Below are 15,763 nucleotides of genomic sequence, written 5' to 3' on the forward strand. Positions count from 1 at the left end.
ATGCCTTATGATATCATATCATATCTTTCAATTATTTGTGTTGACTTCTCCAATATATAATCAAGGCCCTACTAGTTTATATGGCGAGCTATCAAAGTAGCTACAATTTTGGCTTTACAACCAAAGAATATATCATCGGTTTCAATTTCACACTGTAATTGCGAATTTCAAACGGGGCCAAAAGAGTTGTGAGGTTGTAATCATTTTATTTATTAAATCTTCCATGACGATAAAGTGGGGAAGATTTTTTACTAATACCATGCCTCACTGATGCCATGTGCTAAGCCAGTGGAGAAGAAAAAGCATTTTTTTTTTTTACTTTTCAATTCTCATCGGATAGGAAAAAAAATAAACAAATTTATGGGGTCTGCTTTTTCTTTATCTCTTTTCAGTTTGTCATTGTTTTCTTTGACAATTTGTACTAGCTGAGTGTGATCATGAGCTTCTTCCACACACGCACAAATTTAATTAGATAATAAAGATTCACAAAAATAATTTCATTAGCATATGAATAATAAAAATTGAAAATGAGTGCATATTAATTAATGAATGAAGAATGGATTATTTTTAATTACAATTTCTGGAGGGTACTACTACTACATACTAAAAATAAAATAACTACTTAGAAAAACGCAAAGCTTCTAAATTGGTGGTTTCATAAACAGGAAGCTCTTCATTGAATCTGATTCCAGCAGCTGATGATCCAATAAGGTGATCCAACTCAAACAAATCTGAACTTGAACAACTCATACCATCATCATCATCATCATCATCATTCTCTGTACTGTTGTTGTTCTTTTTGAAACTAGGCAGAGGCAAGAGGCCTAGGCTATTAGGGTCATTTTCGTAAATACACTTGTGGCCGCATGGTTGAGAATCTTCACCAAGGATGACACTAACAGGGTAGAATCTCACAGACCTTTTGACACCGCCATTCTTGTTGTTGTTGTTGTTGCTGGTTTTTCCTTTGGAAGATGGAGGAGGAGGAGGAGTCTTGTTGTTGCTCATCATGCAAGACCTTGTTGAAAATGAAGAAGCAGAAGAGGAAGAGAAACACGGTGGTGACTTTGATTTACTACTACTACTGTGGTGGTCGAAGCTAACATCTTCTACTGCACCAACGTAACACATCTTTGCCTTCTTAACATTCTCCGAGCTGAAGATTGAGCTCAGGAAGCTAGCGATTCTGCTACCCGTACCCGGTGAAATTGGTTGCTTCACTCTCTGGTTCAACTCGCCGTAGATCTTCATGGCCCTTAACTTTGTCCTCGCGAAACTACCACCACCGCCGCCGCCTTCTCGTCTCTTATGCTGTTTGTTGTATGTGGATGTGTCAGTTTCCGAGGAAGAGAAGACTCTGCCGGAGCTACATTCGGAGGAAGAAGAGGAGGAGGAAGAAGAAGTGTGCTTGTCGATCCAATCCTCTAACATGACGGCACGGCGGAGGTCCATGCGCTCTTTAATGGTTCTTCTCTCTACCCCGCCATGGTTGTTGTGTTTGGTGGTGGTGGCGGTAGTGTAGGGAGTACTCATAGTGATACCCAGTTGTTGATGTTGATCAAGGTGGGATTTTGATTCGTCGATAGAGTGGTAAATGGCGTCGAGAAGAGAGGAAGAGAATGAAGGAGTTCTCCTTCTTTGTGGGAAGGATGAGGCAGCTACTTGAACCATGGTGGTGGTGGTGGATCTCTGCCTTGTATGCAGCATCTTCTCTGCGCCCGAAGTTATAGGGGAAGAGAGAGAGAGAGAGTGGCGTGTGCGTGCGTGCGTGAAAGGGGTAGTTAAAGAGAGTAAAGTGAAAAGGCTGTAGCAATGTCTGCTGATAGAATGTCAAAAGCTTCAAGCGTCATATGGGAATCCTCAGAGAAAGAGAAAGATATATGTGTGAGGAGAGACACACACTGAAAGATGCAGATTAAAGAAATCAGAAAGACAGTGAGAGGGTAAAAAAGTCACCAACAATGCAGTCACTCCCGCGCGTGCGGCTGATCTGTTCAGATTTCTGACTTATCTCACCGCATTCAGCCACCTTCTTCCTTTTCTCTCTCTCTCTCTCTTTTTGACGTATGTAGGGTCGGATAGTTCCGATCCGACCCGAATAGAGGCGAAGAAACAGCAGCCCCATTGAAACCTTCTCCCTTTTATGCTTTCCTTTTTTGTTTTTCGGGTCGTGGCAATAATGCTATTTACAATATATGAGACTATGAGTTTGAGTTTACGAATCACAAAACCCAAACGAGAGTTTCAGCAGAGGCCTTAAGAGACACAAACATTGCCCTTTTACTCTCTTTTTGGTAGATTTGGGCTTTAACTTTTTTATGTTTGAAATATGGGTATGGATAAGGAAAGGCCCATAACTCTACATGCAAGGTCTGAGCCTTTACCATTGGACCAAAACATATTTGTGAATGACAAAAAAAAAAAAGGAATAATATTATTTGATAAGGAAAAACATAATTCTCTTTTATTGGTATAAATTTAATAATAAAATATACTTTTTTTTTTCATTTTATATTTATTCCTTCTTATGTTATTTCTCTTTTTAGTTTGCTAAACATGTATATTAGTGATAAATTCCTAAAACACTAGATCATATCATGTCTTTTGTAGTTTTTCTATTTTTGATCTAATTGTATTCATTAATTATAACATATATATTACTTCTTTTTTCTTTTTAATAATTTATAATTTTTAATATTATTTATTCATAATATTGAAAATACATGATATTATCATGATTTATAAAAAATAAAATTAAAAAATTAAATATTAATTTCAACTATTGAAATATCATATTCAACCTGCATTTCATCTAAGAGTTTTATATTTGTACTATAATATAAAAAAAACAAAAGTGGCTATTTAAAGAACAAAAATTAGGATGATTCTATAAATCAAATAAACAAATTCGAATGGAGTATTTTCATAATTTTACTTTAAAGTCCAATTTATGTATAAATTTTTTATTTTATAATTATTAAATTTAAAATTAATTTATATTTTCTATAAAGTATATATCCGTTTTGCTCCTCTAAATCTAATAATAATATACACCTACTAGACTTCTTAAAAGCGTTTAAATAAGCAATTGTTGCCCTTGATCCACCAATAGTATTATTAATTAACGAAACTATATATTTATTTTGCCAGCCACATCCAACAGAACAACCTGAAGTGTGAGGTGTGAGTAGAGATATGTAAATAGCCAAAAACAGGGCTTGAGAGGCGCGAAGATAGTACCTCTACTAACATCTTCATCACCTATAACTGTAATCATACTTAGAAGAATAGGCAAAACAATTTAATAAGAAAAAGCATCATGCATGATCAGCATTCAGCAGTAGTTCTCACAAGTATTGTTCATGTATTCTAGCACGATTCTCCTCCCACCATAATCTAGCATGCATCTCCCCAAATTTTTCTCGGCTGCACAACACAAGATGAAACACCTAAGAAGTAAATTCTATGGACAAATGCTTAAAGGCATGTTCCTTAACATTAGTATTAGTGTACCTGAACCTAACTCGTCTGAGCTCCTTTTTGCCACCTGGCAATGCTCTGATGGTAATATAAACACCAGGTTCATCTTGCTCAACCCATTCGGTATCCAAATCGGTTGCATTGCTGATTGATAGATCGCCGGATTGATCAGCCTCTCTGGATGAGCTACTTCTGATTGAAGCATCCATTGACGATATCTCAGTCTTGGCAGCACTAATGGTTGAGACTTTTGGAGTTGAGTTAACACCATTTAATTCATGCAGCTTCCGGGATTGCATCGATTGATGATCGAAGGAATCCGAGGAAGAGTATCCCACTCCCATACCTGTTGGACGGTGCAAATTGCGAGTTAGTCTTTCCCTACTTAGTGGTGGTGTTACTGGGCTCTCCTCTGCTGATTCAAGCTTTGAGATCTGTTATCAACAAAGCAAAACAATCACTTAATATTGTGTGGTTAATCAATAAGGCATTGAACAATGCAAGGGGAGAACTGAAGTAGTAGCAATCAGTAAATTAATTTGCAGGAATGATATTTTTGACTAATTTTTTTTTTGTTACTAAACATTTCAATTAAATTTGTCTCATCTCTCATGTGAAAGATCAGAGAAACTATTACATGCATGTTGCATGTCTAGGAGGCAGATAAATTACCTCATCTTCGGACCTTGGCGGTGTTGGAAGAGGGAATGCTTGACGGTTAAGCCTTTGAACATTGTAAAGTTCCATCACCCTGTCATAGTTCTCCGCCCACCACCTTTGAGCTTGCAATTTGTTAAACATCTCGCGACTATGCATACATACAAAACAAACCAAAATGCAATTCAATATACTTTTTACTGTAGTCCTCCTACTAACATTTTAACTATATGTACATCATAACATCATATCAAGTTCGGAGAGGAGAGAAGCAATGCAATCATATATTATGAAACAGTAAACCGAAACACTTTCTCTTATTCTTTCTTTTTTTTCAATGTTGGGTAGGCAGGTGGAATAATAACTCTCTCATGCTGTAATATAATGAAGTTATTTTTGCCATGTTGTGTATAAATGATTCCCTTGAATATCAACTAACTACTGATTTGTTGTTATTATTACGTTATTTTGTTGACCAAATTACCTTTCTAGAAGAATTTGTTGAATATTTAGTGGTTTATGACACACAGTAATCAATTACGCCAAGTTACTCAACTTACTTTTTGACAAAGAATTCTCAAGAATAAATAAAATATAAAAACGTCTAGGCAATCGGTGCCCTGAATAAAGCTGTGCTACAGCCAAATTTGACCTTAATTTGGCGTTTCCTGGGCAATCAAAAAGCTGGTGGGTCACAACATAATTAGTGGCAACTATATTATTTCATATATACCCAACAAAACTTGAGCTAATATTAGTAGCACAGTAGCATTAGAAAACAATCTGATTTATTGAGTTTGTATTTTTCATAGACCACCCAATAGTAAAATATTGGTAGCTAACTAGCCATTACATCAGAATTCGTCAAGTGGGACCAACAACCTATATGGGTTTCAGTTTATATTTCATGTGCACCTTGTAGTTTCATATTTTTGTCTTGCGTAGTCTTTCACTCTTGAGCATAAGTGGTACCAGACGAAATTTAAAAATAAAGGAAGCAGAAGAAATTAAATGGCTCCGACAAATCGACAAAGACTCGGAAAAAGGGGGTCCAAACACAATCAAGAATCAATTGACCCACCAGCGGGGCACCACCACCTTACAGGGGCCACACAAAAGTTTCTCCTTTTTTGATTGCTTTTGACAAGGGCGTGAAAAATTTCCTGAGAAATGTAGGACCCTTTACCTACACTCTTTCGTGTATATTTACGGAAGAGATTGAATTTGCATGCTTCCTTCATTATCATTGCATGGGGATATTTGGACTTTGGAATACTTAAATGGTCACAGTTACAACCGAGCATATTATAGGATCTTCAGTTCCTACAGCTACTACAATAAAAGTCCTTTTTTTTATATATCAATCAGACACAACCTTAGACTAGTACTGCATCAATATAACTTAATTTGAACAATTAGTTATATAACATTATAACTTGTGAGGTTTGTTTAACTTGATATGCACCAATATCTATTCAAAAACTATTTTTTATTAGCACTTGTGTTATATGTATTCATCCATCCTAGAACACATCTTGGAAAAAAGTGAGCCTCTTGATATACAAAAGAAAAAAAAATCTCAACAAAAACTACTGTTAAAACTATATCCAAAGCTTGTTTAGGCATTTTTAACATGTTATATTGTTATGTATATCTTTTAACCACTGCATATATCCAGTTTAACATGCGACCATTCATATAATCGTAAGTGAAGATAATAATTAAGAATAAGAAAATTAGATGAATTGATACGTTTTACTAAATTATTAAATATAATTTAATTGTGTCTTAATGGTTATCTTTATGTGAGTAACTTTTTTTTTTGACAATATATTAAGATTTTCCTTTTCTGAAATAATTTTTAATAACATTCTCATAATATACAAATTTACATCAACAGAAGAAAGAATCAAAACAATGATAACTTGAATATTTTCAATCAGCAAGCAACCTCTTGTGAAACCAGAAGATGGAGTGAAAGTGTAACTAAGAAGGCGAAAGTGTGAGAATTGGGAAATTGACCTCCCCCAAAAGCAAAAGACACTGATTATTATTATCAATTATCATTAACATCATGATAACGGGCTAATTATAAGGTGGATCCAAACAATAAACAAATACCAGAAAGAAAAAAGTAAAACGGCAACGAAAGCAACGATACGACAGAGAGAGAGAGAGAGTACTAATCACCTGAAACGAATGCGCTTGAGATCGTTGCCGCCACGTGGAAGCGACACGAAGGTGATCAAAACGCCGGGCTCCACGTTCGCCACCCACTCCTTTGGTTCATTCTCTTCGACGAACAGAACTACCGGCTCCAACCGCCGTCCGCTGGCGGAGTTCGGCGTGCCTTCCCCACTCGACGACGATATCCCCTTCAGCCTCGCCTCCATCTCCTTCCCCCAACCTCTCGTCGAGCTCCCTGTCCTCCGGTACGACCACCTGAACCTGTCCGAGTCCGTCTCCGGCGACGACTCCCCGTTTCTCCTCACCAGTCTCCCCGCTGGCCCCGCCGTGCACGGCGCGCAATGCTTGTACGCCCCCGACGCCTTCAGCGCCATGTCCTTTATCTGAATAACAAAAAATACATGACGATGCAAATTACACACTCACTGAACTGAAACAGAGTCTTGTTCAATTTTTGAGTTACCTGGGAAGTGAGAGATTTCATGGACTGGTTTTTGTTGTTGGGATCGGAATCATCGGTCTTACTCAGAGACTCGTTGTTGCTGCCCGTGCCTGATTTCTTGGGACGTGCTATGCATGTAAGCATTTTCGAGTTCTTCTCCCCAATTGGATCAGCTCACAAAAACTAAACACGCAGAAGAACGAGAATTCAGAAAACCGATATTGTGCTACTGCAACTACCCGCCATGAGCTCCAACTTTAACGCCGAACGAAACCAGAGATTCTACAAAGAAAAAACCGGAGTTAGTGGTGGATGCTGGTGGTAGACAGTGGCGACGGTGTGTTAATTTTAAAAATATAATGTGTTTTGATTTGGTGATGCTTGGTAGTGGCTATAATGGTAATGGGGGGCTCTAGAGGGGAGACTTTCATTGCTGTTGCTGTGGATTTCACTCTTTTTCTTAATTCTTAACCTGCAACCGGAAGTCAACTGGCTCTGCCACCTTCTGCCGTTGCTGTTTTTTCAACTTCGTTGACACTTCACACGCCAAACGGTTTTGACTATGTTGGGTATTATGAGAAAAAATGTTTGGGCTTCGCTTCAGTCCTATTCGGTTTTGGGTTCTTAGTAGTTGTGGTCATTTAGAATATGAATTTCGTTATTTTTGGGCTTTAAGCCCAGTTTCAATAATAAAAACCAGCAGAACTTAAATAACATACTCTATATGTGACCAAAAAAGAAAAAGCTCTATACTTTCTGTCTTTCCAAGCGTGTGATTCTAATCCAAATGAGAGGCCTAGATTTTAGATAGCACAACTCGAATTATTTATTTATGCCTTGTTACGCATTGTGCTAAGTAGTTGGGGTGGTGGTCGATACCATTACCAGCTCGAAACTACTAGACCCTTTGGGGCTGCTTTTCCAGGAAACAGAAAAGAGAAAGAAAAGTCCCCAAAGTTGAAAGTACTCGCAAGAAAACAGGCAAACCTTTCCAAACACAAAACACTTTGAAAACTGCGTCCCCCGTACTCGATTGCGTTTGCACCGTTGATTTTTCTGCCATTGGTTCGCGCGCATTCCTCACAAACAGCACAGCAGCGTCAATTATTCTAAACAAGCGACGCACAGCAACACCCATTTCATGATCACGCCACGTGTCCAGATCTTAATACCTCATTTCATAAAATCCGGGACCCGCACCGTATCCACAAGTGCGCTGGAACACAGTAAACGAATACGATCCTGCAGCACTACCTCCACCTCCACCACAATCAATCCAGTGCTTCCACCTGGTGCCGGCGGCGCATGCTTTTATACGCCTCCGGCGTTCAGGTCCTCGTCGGAGGCTCCAGAATCCTCGCCCTCATTGAATCCACCAGCTCAAAGCGTCTCAGCCTCAATTAAATGAACGTGCAGATTTTGAATAACATTTAAGGCTTCTTTTAATAGTTTTTCCTTGTATTTTCCAATTTGTGCACTTCTCGATACTTGTCTTCTGCGGAGGAAAACGATGTCGTTTCTGCGCCGCAGAAAGGCATCCCTGAATCCGGGTCCGCCTGATTCGGATCACGAGGAGGACGAGAAGGAAAAGAAGAAGCTGAAGCGGCAGCAGAAGAAGAAGAGGAGGAAGGAGAAAGAGAAAGAGAAAGAGAAGGAGAAGGAGAAGGAGGAGGAAGAGAAAGTAGAAAAGGCGAATTCGAAAGGTTGCCGCGTAGCTCCGAAGGCGAAAAAGTGGTCGTGCGTGGATAGCTGCTGCTGGTTCATCGGAGTGATATGCTCCCTCTGGTGGTTCCTTCTATTTCTGTACAATGCAATGCCGGCGTCTTTCCCTCAGTACGTGGCGGAGGCTATAACGGGGCCGTACCCGGACCCTCCCGGCGTGAAGCTGAGGAAGGAAGGCTTGACGGCGAACCACCCGGTGGTTTTCGTGCCAGGAATAGTAACCGGTGGGTTGGAGCTCTGGGAGGGCCGTCAGTGTGCCGATGGATTGTTCAGGCAGAGGTTGTGGGGTGGCACCTTTGGGGAACTGTATAAAAGGTAAGTTATCATTATTGTTCCTATTGCTTTTGGTGGGTTCAGATTTGGATACGCTTTGGTTGAGTTGCATCATTGCATGAATGGAATTTTGATAACAATACGTAAATTTGTTCGTTAAGTAATACTAAGATAGTAACTTCCACCAAACCATGTTTTTGGTTCTTGAAAAGAAACCTTTCATAGAGAATTTAATATTTCCGTAGGTTAATTTACTGGTTCTTATTGAGAATCATGACTGTATGAATGATAACTTGCAATCTACAGCGAGCTATTTCTCATGTTGGAAACTTGGAATGATATTACTAGGCATTTTCTTTATATTTCTGAAAGAATATATTCTTCATTTTATGGAGTTAATGGATTTATATGGCCTTTGTATAATTCAGTTCCTTACAAGGCAAAGTTTTCTTTCTTTCCCTACTAGCATTGAACTCTAATGACTCCAGTGGAGCTTATCAATAGTGGTACTTTATAATTCTTTCCTTTACCTTCTACAGACCATTATGCTGGGTTGAGCATATGTCTCTGGATAATGAAACAGGACTGGACCGCCCGGGCATTAGAGTTAGGCCTGTGTCTGGACTTGTGGCAGCTGACTATTTTGCGCCTGGTTATTTTGTCTGGGCAGTTCTTATTGCTAATTTGGCCCGTGTCGGGTACGAGGAGAAAACATGTACATGGCTGCATATGATTGGAGAATTTCGTTTCAAAATACGGAGGTAATTCTTTGCTAATGTGGTATTTCTTGAATCTACTTTCAATTTTTTGTTGAAATAATTGTTTACAAAGCTTAAGGTTTTCAGTGCTCCCCATCTTTCTTACTGTTATTGTCGGCTTCATTTGGTCAGGTCAGAGATCGAACTTTGAGCAGGATAAAAAATAATATAGAACTCATGGTGGCTACAAATGGTGGTAAAAAGGTTGTCGTAATTCCCCATTCAATGGGTGTTCTATACTTTCTGCATTTTATGAAGTGGGTTGAGGCACCACCACCAATGGGTGGAGGGGGTGGATCAGATTGGTGTGCCAAGCATATTAAAGCAGTGATGAACATTGGGGGACCTTTTCTTGGTGTTCCCAAATCTGTCGCTGGGCTCTTCTCCATTGAAGCCCGGGATATTGCTGTGGCAAGGTTTTTGTTTTCCCTACTATAATGTAAATTTTCGGTCCTGTATGTGTGTGTGTGTGTGTGTTCTTTGGCAAAATTTATTCTCTTAACCAGTAGGTTTTGGGATGGTTGTGCGGTTCCTACTTCCTTTTTTGAAAGAACACTAAGTTTCTATTCTGTTCTCTCTTAGAAGATTTCAAGTTTCCATCAATATTCTTTACAATACGCTTCCCTTAGTTACCCCCCCTCCTTCCCTTTTAAATTATGACATGATTGATCATTTTTTTGGATTTCCTTGGTATAGACAGGATTTCTTTTCTCACTGTTCTTGTTAAAGCAAACATTTCTATGTTTTTTCTTTTATGACTTTGCTTGGTTGAAATTGTGAATCATATTCATTCATACATTGCATGCGTAAAATATTTATTAAGGTGTCCTTATTGAACATCTATTCTTTTGCAGGGCCTTTGCACCAGGTGTTTTGGACAAGGATGTTTTTGGTCTTCAAACTTTAGAGCATCTAATGCGTATGACCCGAACATGGGATTCAACCATGTCAATGATACCAAAAGGTGGAGATACTATATGGGGTGGCCTTGATTGGTCACCTGAAGGATACTATAACTGCAGTGCAAAGAAACACAAGACCAATGATAGTATCAAACCATGTCAAAATGACAAAAGGAGTCAGTCAATGAAACATGTGAATTATGGAAGACTCATATCCTTTGGGAAAGATGCAGCTGAGTTACATTCCTCTAAGCTTGACATGTTGGATTTCAGGGTAATGATCCTAATTACACATTGTGTAAATTGTTTAGAAAATATTCCTCCTTTCTTCCTTTTTTTCCCTTCTCCAAACCTTCCAAGTTCCAACATCAAATATCCTGATTTGTCATTTTGAGTGTCAGTAATTGAAATTTATATTTCTAGGTATTTAGCTAATTCAAGTTTGTCTTGCAAAATTAAATCCTATACAACTATCCAACTTTTTAAATTGCTCTGTATTCCTACAAGAAACAGATATTTCATTTTCCCTCCTGTTGAAGTCTTACTTATTTTCTTTTTCCTTGTTTTTTTGACGGGAAGTTGAAGTGTTACTTCATTCACTTCTATATGAATGGTATTAACGGATGGAAATATTTCTGCATCTGTCTATTGAATGTTGATATTCTTGAAGTTGTCGATACTTTCAAACCTCATGCAGTTGCCATCACCTTACTTGATTTACATTCTTTTGAGTTTCATATTTTTTATTACTTGTGCAATTGACAGGGTTCTCTTAAGGGGAGGAGGAGTCATATGAACACGTCTACTTGTGATATTTGGACAGAGTATCATGAAATGGGTGTTGAGGGAATCAGAGCTGTTTCAGATTATAAAGCTTACACTGCTGATGCAGTTTTGGATCTCCTTCGTTTTGTTGCACCCAAGATGATGAAGCGCGGAGATGCGCATTTTTCTCATGGAATTGCTGACAATTTGGATGACCCAAAATACAAGCATTACAAATATTGGTCTAACCCCTTAGAAACAAGGTGAGATTCTCTACTTAATTGCTTTAGTGAACATTTTGTAGAAGTTGCACACAAGACTGCCAATCTAGAATCTGACAATTGTTGGCACTTGGCTACTACGTAAATTAATCATTTTATTACCTTTGTTGGTGGCATTGATGGATTCTTACTTTTGCTATCTTCTATAATGTCGTATCCTGCTGTCTTTTAAAATCCGTTGTTTATTCATACTACTTCTCTTTGTGGTTTGTTATATTTTTGTCCTGCTGCTGCAGATTACCACATGCTCCAGATATGGAGATTTACTCTATGTATGGGGTCGGGATCCCAACGGAAAGAGCCTATGTTTATAAGTCAACTTCCCAATCGGAATGCTACATTCCGTTTCAGATTGACACATCAGCAAATGGTGGAGATGAGGACCCTTGTTTAAAGGATGGAGTTTATAGTGCCAATGGGGATGAAACCGTTCCTGTTTTAAGTGCTGGTTTCATGTGTGCAAAAGGTTGGCGGGGAAAAACCCGTTTTAATCCTTCAGGCATCCGAACGTTCATAAGGGAGTATGAACACGCTCCTCCGGCTAATCTTCTAGAAGGAAGGGGAACCCAGAGTGGTGCTCATGTTGATATATTGGGAAACTTCGCACTTATTGAAGATATTATACGAGTAGCAGCAGGAGCCTCTGGTGAGGACTTAGGTGGAGATAGAGTTCACTCAGAGATTTTCAAATGGTCTGAAAATATTAATTTAAAGCTCTAGTTTCACATGGTAAGTTCCTCACTATAACCTACATAATTCTGCTATTGCATTCTTGAATTTGGTGTTCCATTTCATGTGATTCAAACTTGGTTATCTTTCAGGACTTGATGCTTATTGTTACTTATAGGCTCATTGATTTTTACCAGTTTATAGATAAGAAAATCTTTGGCTCTGGAATGACATATAAATGGAGTCAATATTTTAGCTTTAACAAATGTTGGCATATTGACTGATTGGTTCTCACTGATTTTATACAGTCCAAGATCGAATCCTTTTTGCTTCAATCACATGGCTTTGAGGCAGAGCTGATGGTTACTGAGCTATGTGGCTGATAGACCAGTGGTGATGACAGCCGCAGCTTGATTTTTGACTCGGGTAGTGTCTATAGCGTTTCATCATTTTGGGAAAATGCCGAATCTATTTATAACCCTTTCACCCCTAAAGAAAAATGGGGGAGAAAATTTGTATACCGAGGCTACAATTTTGTCGATTCCATTAATTCATCTTATCATTGTCAATTGCCAGTGAGTGCTTGAGTAGTGAGCTCCCTTGTGCGCATCGAAAAGATTATGAGCTTATACAAAAGTAAATAAATAAATAGAAAGATAAAGGTTAAGATTCTGTTCCTTAGTCCAACAAATAGGTTCATATAATATGCCGGAAACTCAAGTTTATGTTTATCCACATCTGCTTGATAATTGATATAATCCCAAACTAAAGAAATATCAAATTTGGTCCAATTCACATAATCAGATAATGTCTAGCTTTCTTTGTTTCTTTTTTTGTTTTGGTGGGGAAGGATAATGTTATGCTTTCTTTGTTTTCTACACAACAATGTCGCTCGTTATCCGTTAATGGCTAATCAGGAATCGTAATCCCCTATTGGATTAAATATAGTTGGAGAAGTTTAACTTTTTTTTTAGCTCAACGTTTTTAATACATCACTATCCTTTAATAAAAAAAAAGTTATATGACTAAATCAATTATCATGTAGTTATGTATAAATGTGTTATTTATTTTATATTTAATGACTATTTTAGTAATTAAATTTTTTTGTGTATGAATAGTATAATTGTTAAAAAAAACTAAGAAATAAAAGAGTATATAAGACTTTTTTTTCTTCTCAAATTGACTAAACCCCAATTATAATGCTTTGCGTGGAAATTAATTCATTGTAATATTAAAATTCTCTGTAATATTTTCATTTTTTCTCATCTATTATTTATGATCTCAAGTTACTTCAATCAAAATAAATCATAACCTAATTTAGTGATTAATTAAAAATCCGACCAGTTAAATGAGAGTGAATTTAAGGCTGACACCGAGTAAAACCAAACCAAAAAGGAAAAAATTAATGTAACTTCAATTCAATGAACAAATTCTTAAGGATTCATTGGATTAGGCATTTTCATTCTATTTTTTAAAAAAATGAAAAAAATTTTAAAATATGATTAGTTATATATTTTTCAAAATGGGTTCATTAAAAATATTTTTGAAAAAAGTATACAAAGTTTAAAAGTCATTTTCAATACCCTTAGTTTAAAATGGTTGAAAATGTTTTTCTATCGGGAAAAAAAAAAAAGGAAACAGTATTTTGCTATTTTCGTTCCTTACATTAGAATAGAAGGTTTGTTTCGAACCTTGCTCGTACATTTTTTATTCAACGCTTGCGCATACTTCATCTACTTCCACCGTTCTTTTAATGCAAATACAGACAATTGTTATAGTTGACTAGAAAAGCTTTTGGAATAAGAACTACCTTCTTTTTATTTATTATCTATTCACTTTTTAAAAAAAATCTATGTTAATTTTCTCGTATTTCTTATCTCTTTAATTCTTTTAAAATTCAATGTTATTTAATTAATTAGTTTAAATAATATCATTGTATATAAATATAAAATCTATTTAATAAAGATATTGTCATTTTGAAATATTATTGAAAAAAATTTTGAATTTAAACTTTTCAACCAAATTAGCTAATTTAATAAAATTTATTATTTTTTGTTAACATTTTTAGTTATTAATTTAATTTTTCAACCTATATTTTTAAACATTATTAGTTAATTTAATAATAAAAAATAATAAATTCGGTTAATCTCCTAATATTTTTTATTTATTATTGGGTAAGCTAAGTTGACCTATCTATTTATTAAAGCATCTCTTATCACATTATAATTTAAGTGGAAGGATATTAGTCCGGTTGTTTAATTTAATTTCCTGCTACCGACATTCCAGTACTCAATCTTTTCTTTTCCTTTTTCTAAGAAACATAACACGGTAGGAAGTAGGAACTTTGGTATAGATTCTCTCTTTTAATTCTTAAATAGTGAAGCCTTATCCGCAAAACCAAAACCAAATCCAATTGATTTATTATTTATATTTAATACTCAAATGTATAAAGCGTCGGGAAAAAGTAACATACATTACCGAATTAAACAATTTATCTTCCTGTACGTACACAGTTTAATACTTTAATGGCTTATCTAAACGATAAGAATTTTGCCTACAAAGTTATTATTATTATTATTATTATTATTATTATTATTATTATGAGAAATTCTCCGTATACAAGCATTTTTTTATACAAGTCTTTACAAGTTATTATATTAACGCGCTTGAACGTTATTGCACGTTCTTCTTCATCTTCCTCTTCTTCTTCTTTTCTTTCGTTTCTTGCTTTCTCTTTCTCCTTCTTCAACTGTTACTGCACAATTTCACTGCACCGTCTTCTTCTTCTTGCTGCACATTCTTCTTCCTCTTCCTCCTCTTCTTCTTCTTCTTTTCTTTCGTTTTTTGCCTTCTCTTTCTCCTTCTTCATTTACGTGCTTTTCTCTTTGTTTTCTTTTTTCGTTATTCTTGATTTCTATTATTTTTTTATATCAAGCTCTGAAATCATTTTTGAAGAAGAAGAAGCAGCAGAATATGAGGAAGAGAAAGAGAAAGAGTTTTGAATTATGCATAAGGTGTCCTTTGGGTGTATTTCTGTAATCGTTTGGGTGTATTTCTGAAGTTTCATTATTTTCAAAATGATTTCAAAGCTTGATTTCAGAAACCATGAAAATCGAAAAAAAAAGCAAGAATAACAGTAATAAACGAGTAAAACAACTAATGAAAAGGCAAAGAGAATAACGAAGAAATATCGTTTGGGTGTATTTCTGTAATCGTTTGGGTGTATTTCTATAATCGTTTGGGTGTATTTCTGAAGTTCTATTATTTTCAAAACGATTTCAAAGTTTGATTTCAGAAACCATGAAAATCGAAAAAAAAGATGCAAGAATACCAGTAATAAATGCAAGTAAAACAACTAATGAAAAGGCAAAGAGAATAACGAAGAAATATCGTTTGGGTGTATTTCTATAATCGTTTGGGTGTATTTCTGTAATCGTTTGGGTGTATTTCTGAAGTTCCATTATCTTCAAAACGATTTCAAAGCTTGATTTCAGAAACCATGAAAATCGAAAAAAAAACGAAGTAAGAATATCAGTAATAAACGCAAGTAAAACAACTAATGAAAAGGCAAAGAGAATAACGAAGAAATACATGGAGGAAGAAGAAGAGGAAGAGGAAGAGGAAGAG

At 36.3% G+C, this 15,763-nt stretch overlaps 2 protein-coding genes and 1 pseudogene across 2 annotated transcripts; 1 reads left to right on the forward strand and 2 right to left on the reverse strand.

The window, feature by feature from the left end:
- Nucleotides 1-512: 512 nt before the first annotated feature.
- On the reverse strand, nucleotides 513-2,327 carry LOC112696750 (protein BIG GRAIN 1-like B). The gene has a single exon (XM_025749605.2). It carries the CDS (start codon nucleotides 1,705-1,707, stop codon nucleotides 619-621), a length of 1,089 nt encoding a protein of 362 aa, XP_025605390.1. The 5' UTR covers nucleotides 1,708-2,327; the 3' UTR covers nucleotides 513-618.
- A 761-nt stretch (nucleotides 2,328-3,088) lies between these two features.
- On the reverse strand, nucleotides 3,089-7,594 carry LOC112696764 (protein Brevis radix-like 4). Its single transcript, XM_029298771.2, has 5 exons — nucleotides 6,788-7,594; nucleotides 6,328-6,707; nucleotides 4,153-4,288; nucleotides 3,514-3,914; nucleotides 3,089-3,426 (listed from the first exon to the last, which is right to left on the reverse strand). The coding sequence occupies exons 1-5, from the start codon at nucleotides 6,908-6,910 to the stop codon at nucleotides 3,348-3,350; spliced, it is 1,119 nt and encodes a 372-aa protein (XP_029154604.1). The 5' UTR covers nucleotides 6,911-7,594; the 3' UTR covers nucleotides 3,089-3,347.
- LOC112696758 (phospholipid:diacylglycerol acyltransferase 1-like) lies at nucleotides 7,509-12,705 on the forward strand (annotated as a pseudogene).
- Nucleotides 12,706-15,763: the final 3,058 nt, after the last annotated feature.

This window comes from Arachis hypogaea, chromosome 1 (genome assembly GCF_003086295.3).
Source record: "Arachis hypogaea cultivar Tifrunner chromosome 1, arahy.Tifrunner.gnm2.J5K5, whole genome shotgun sequence".
Lineage (NCBI taxonomy): Eukaryota > Viridiplantae > Streptophyta > Magnoliopsida > Fabales > Fabaceae > Arachis > Arachis hypogaea.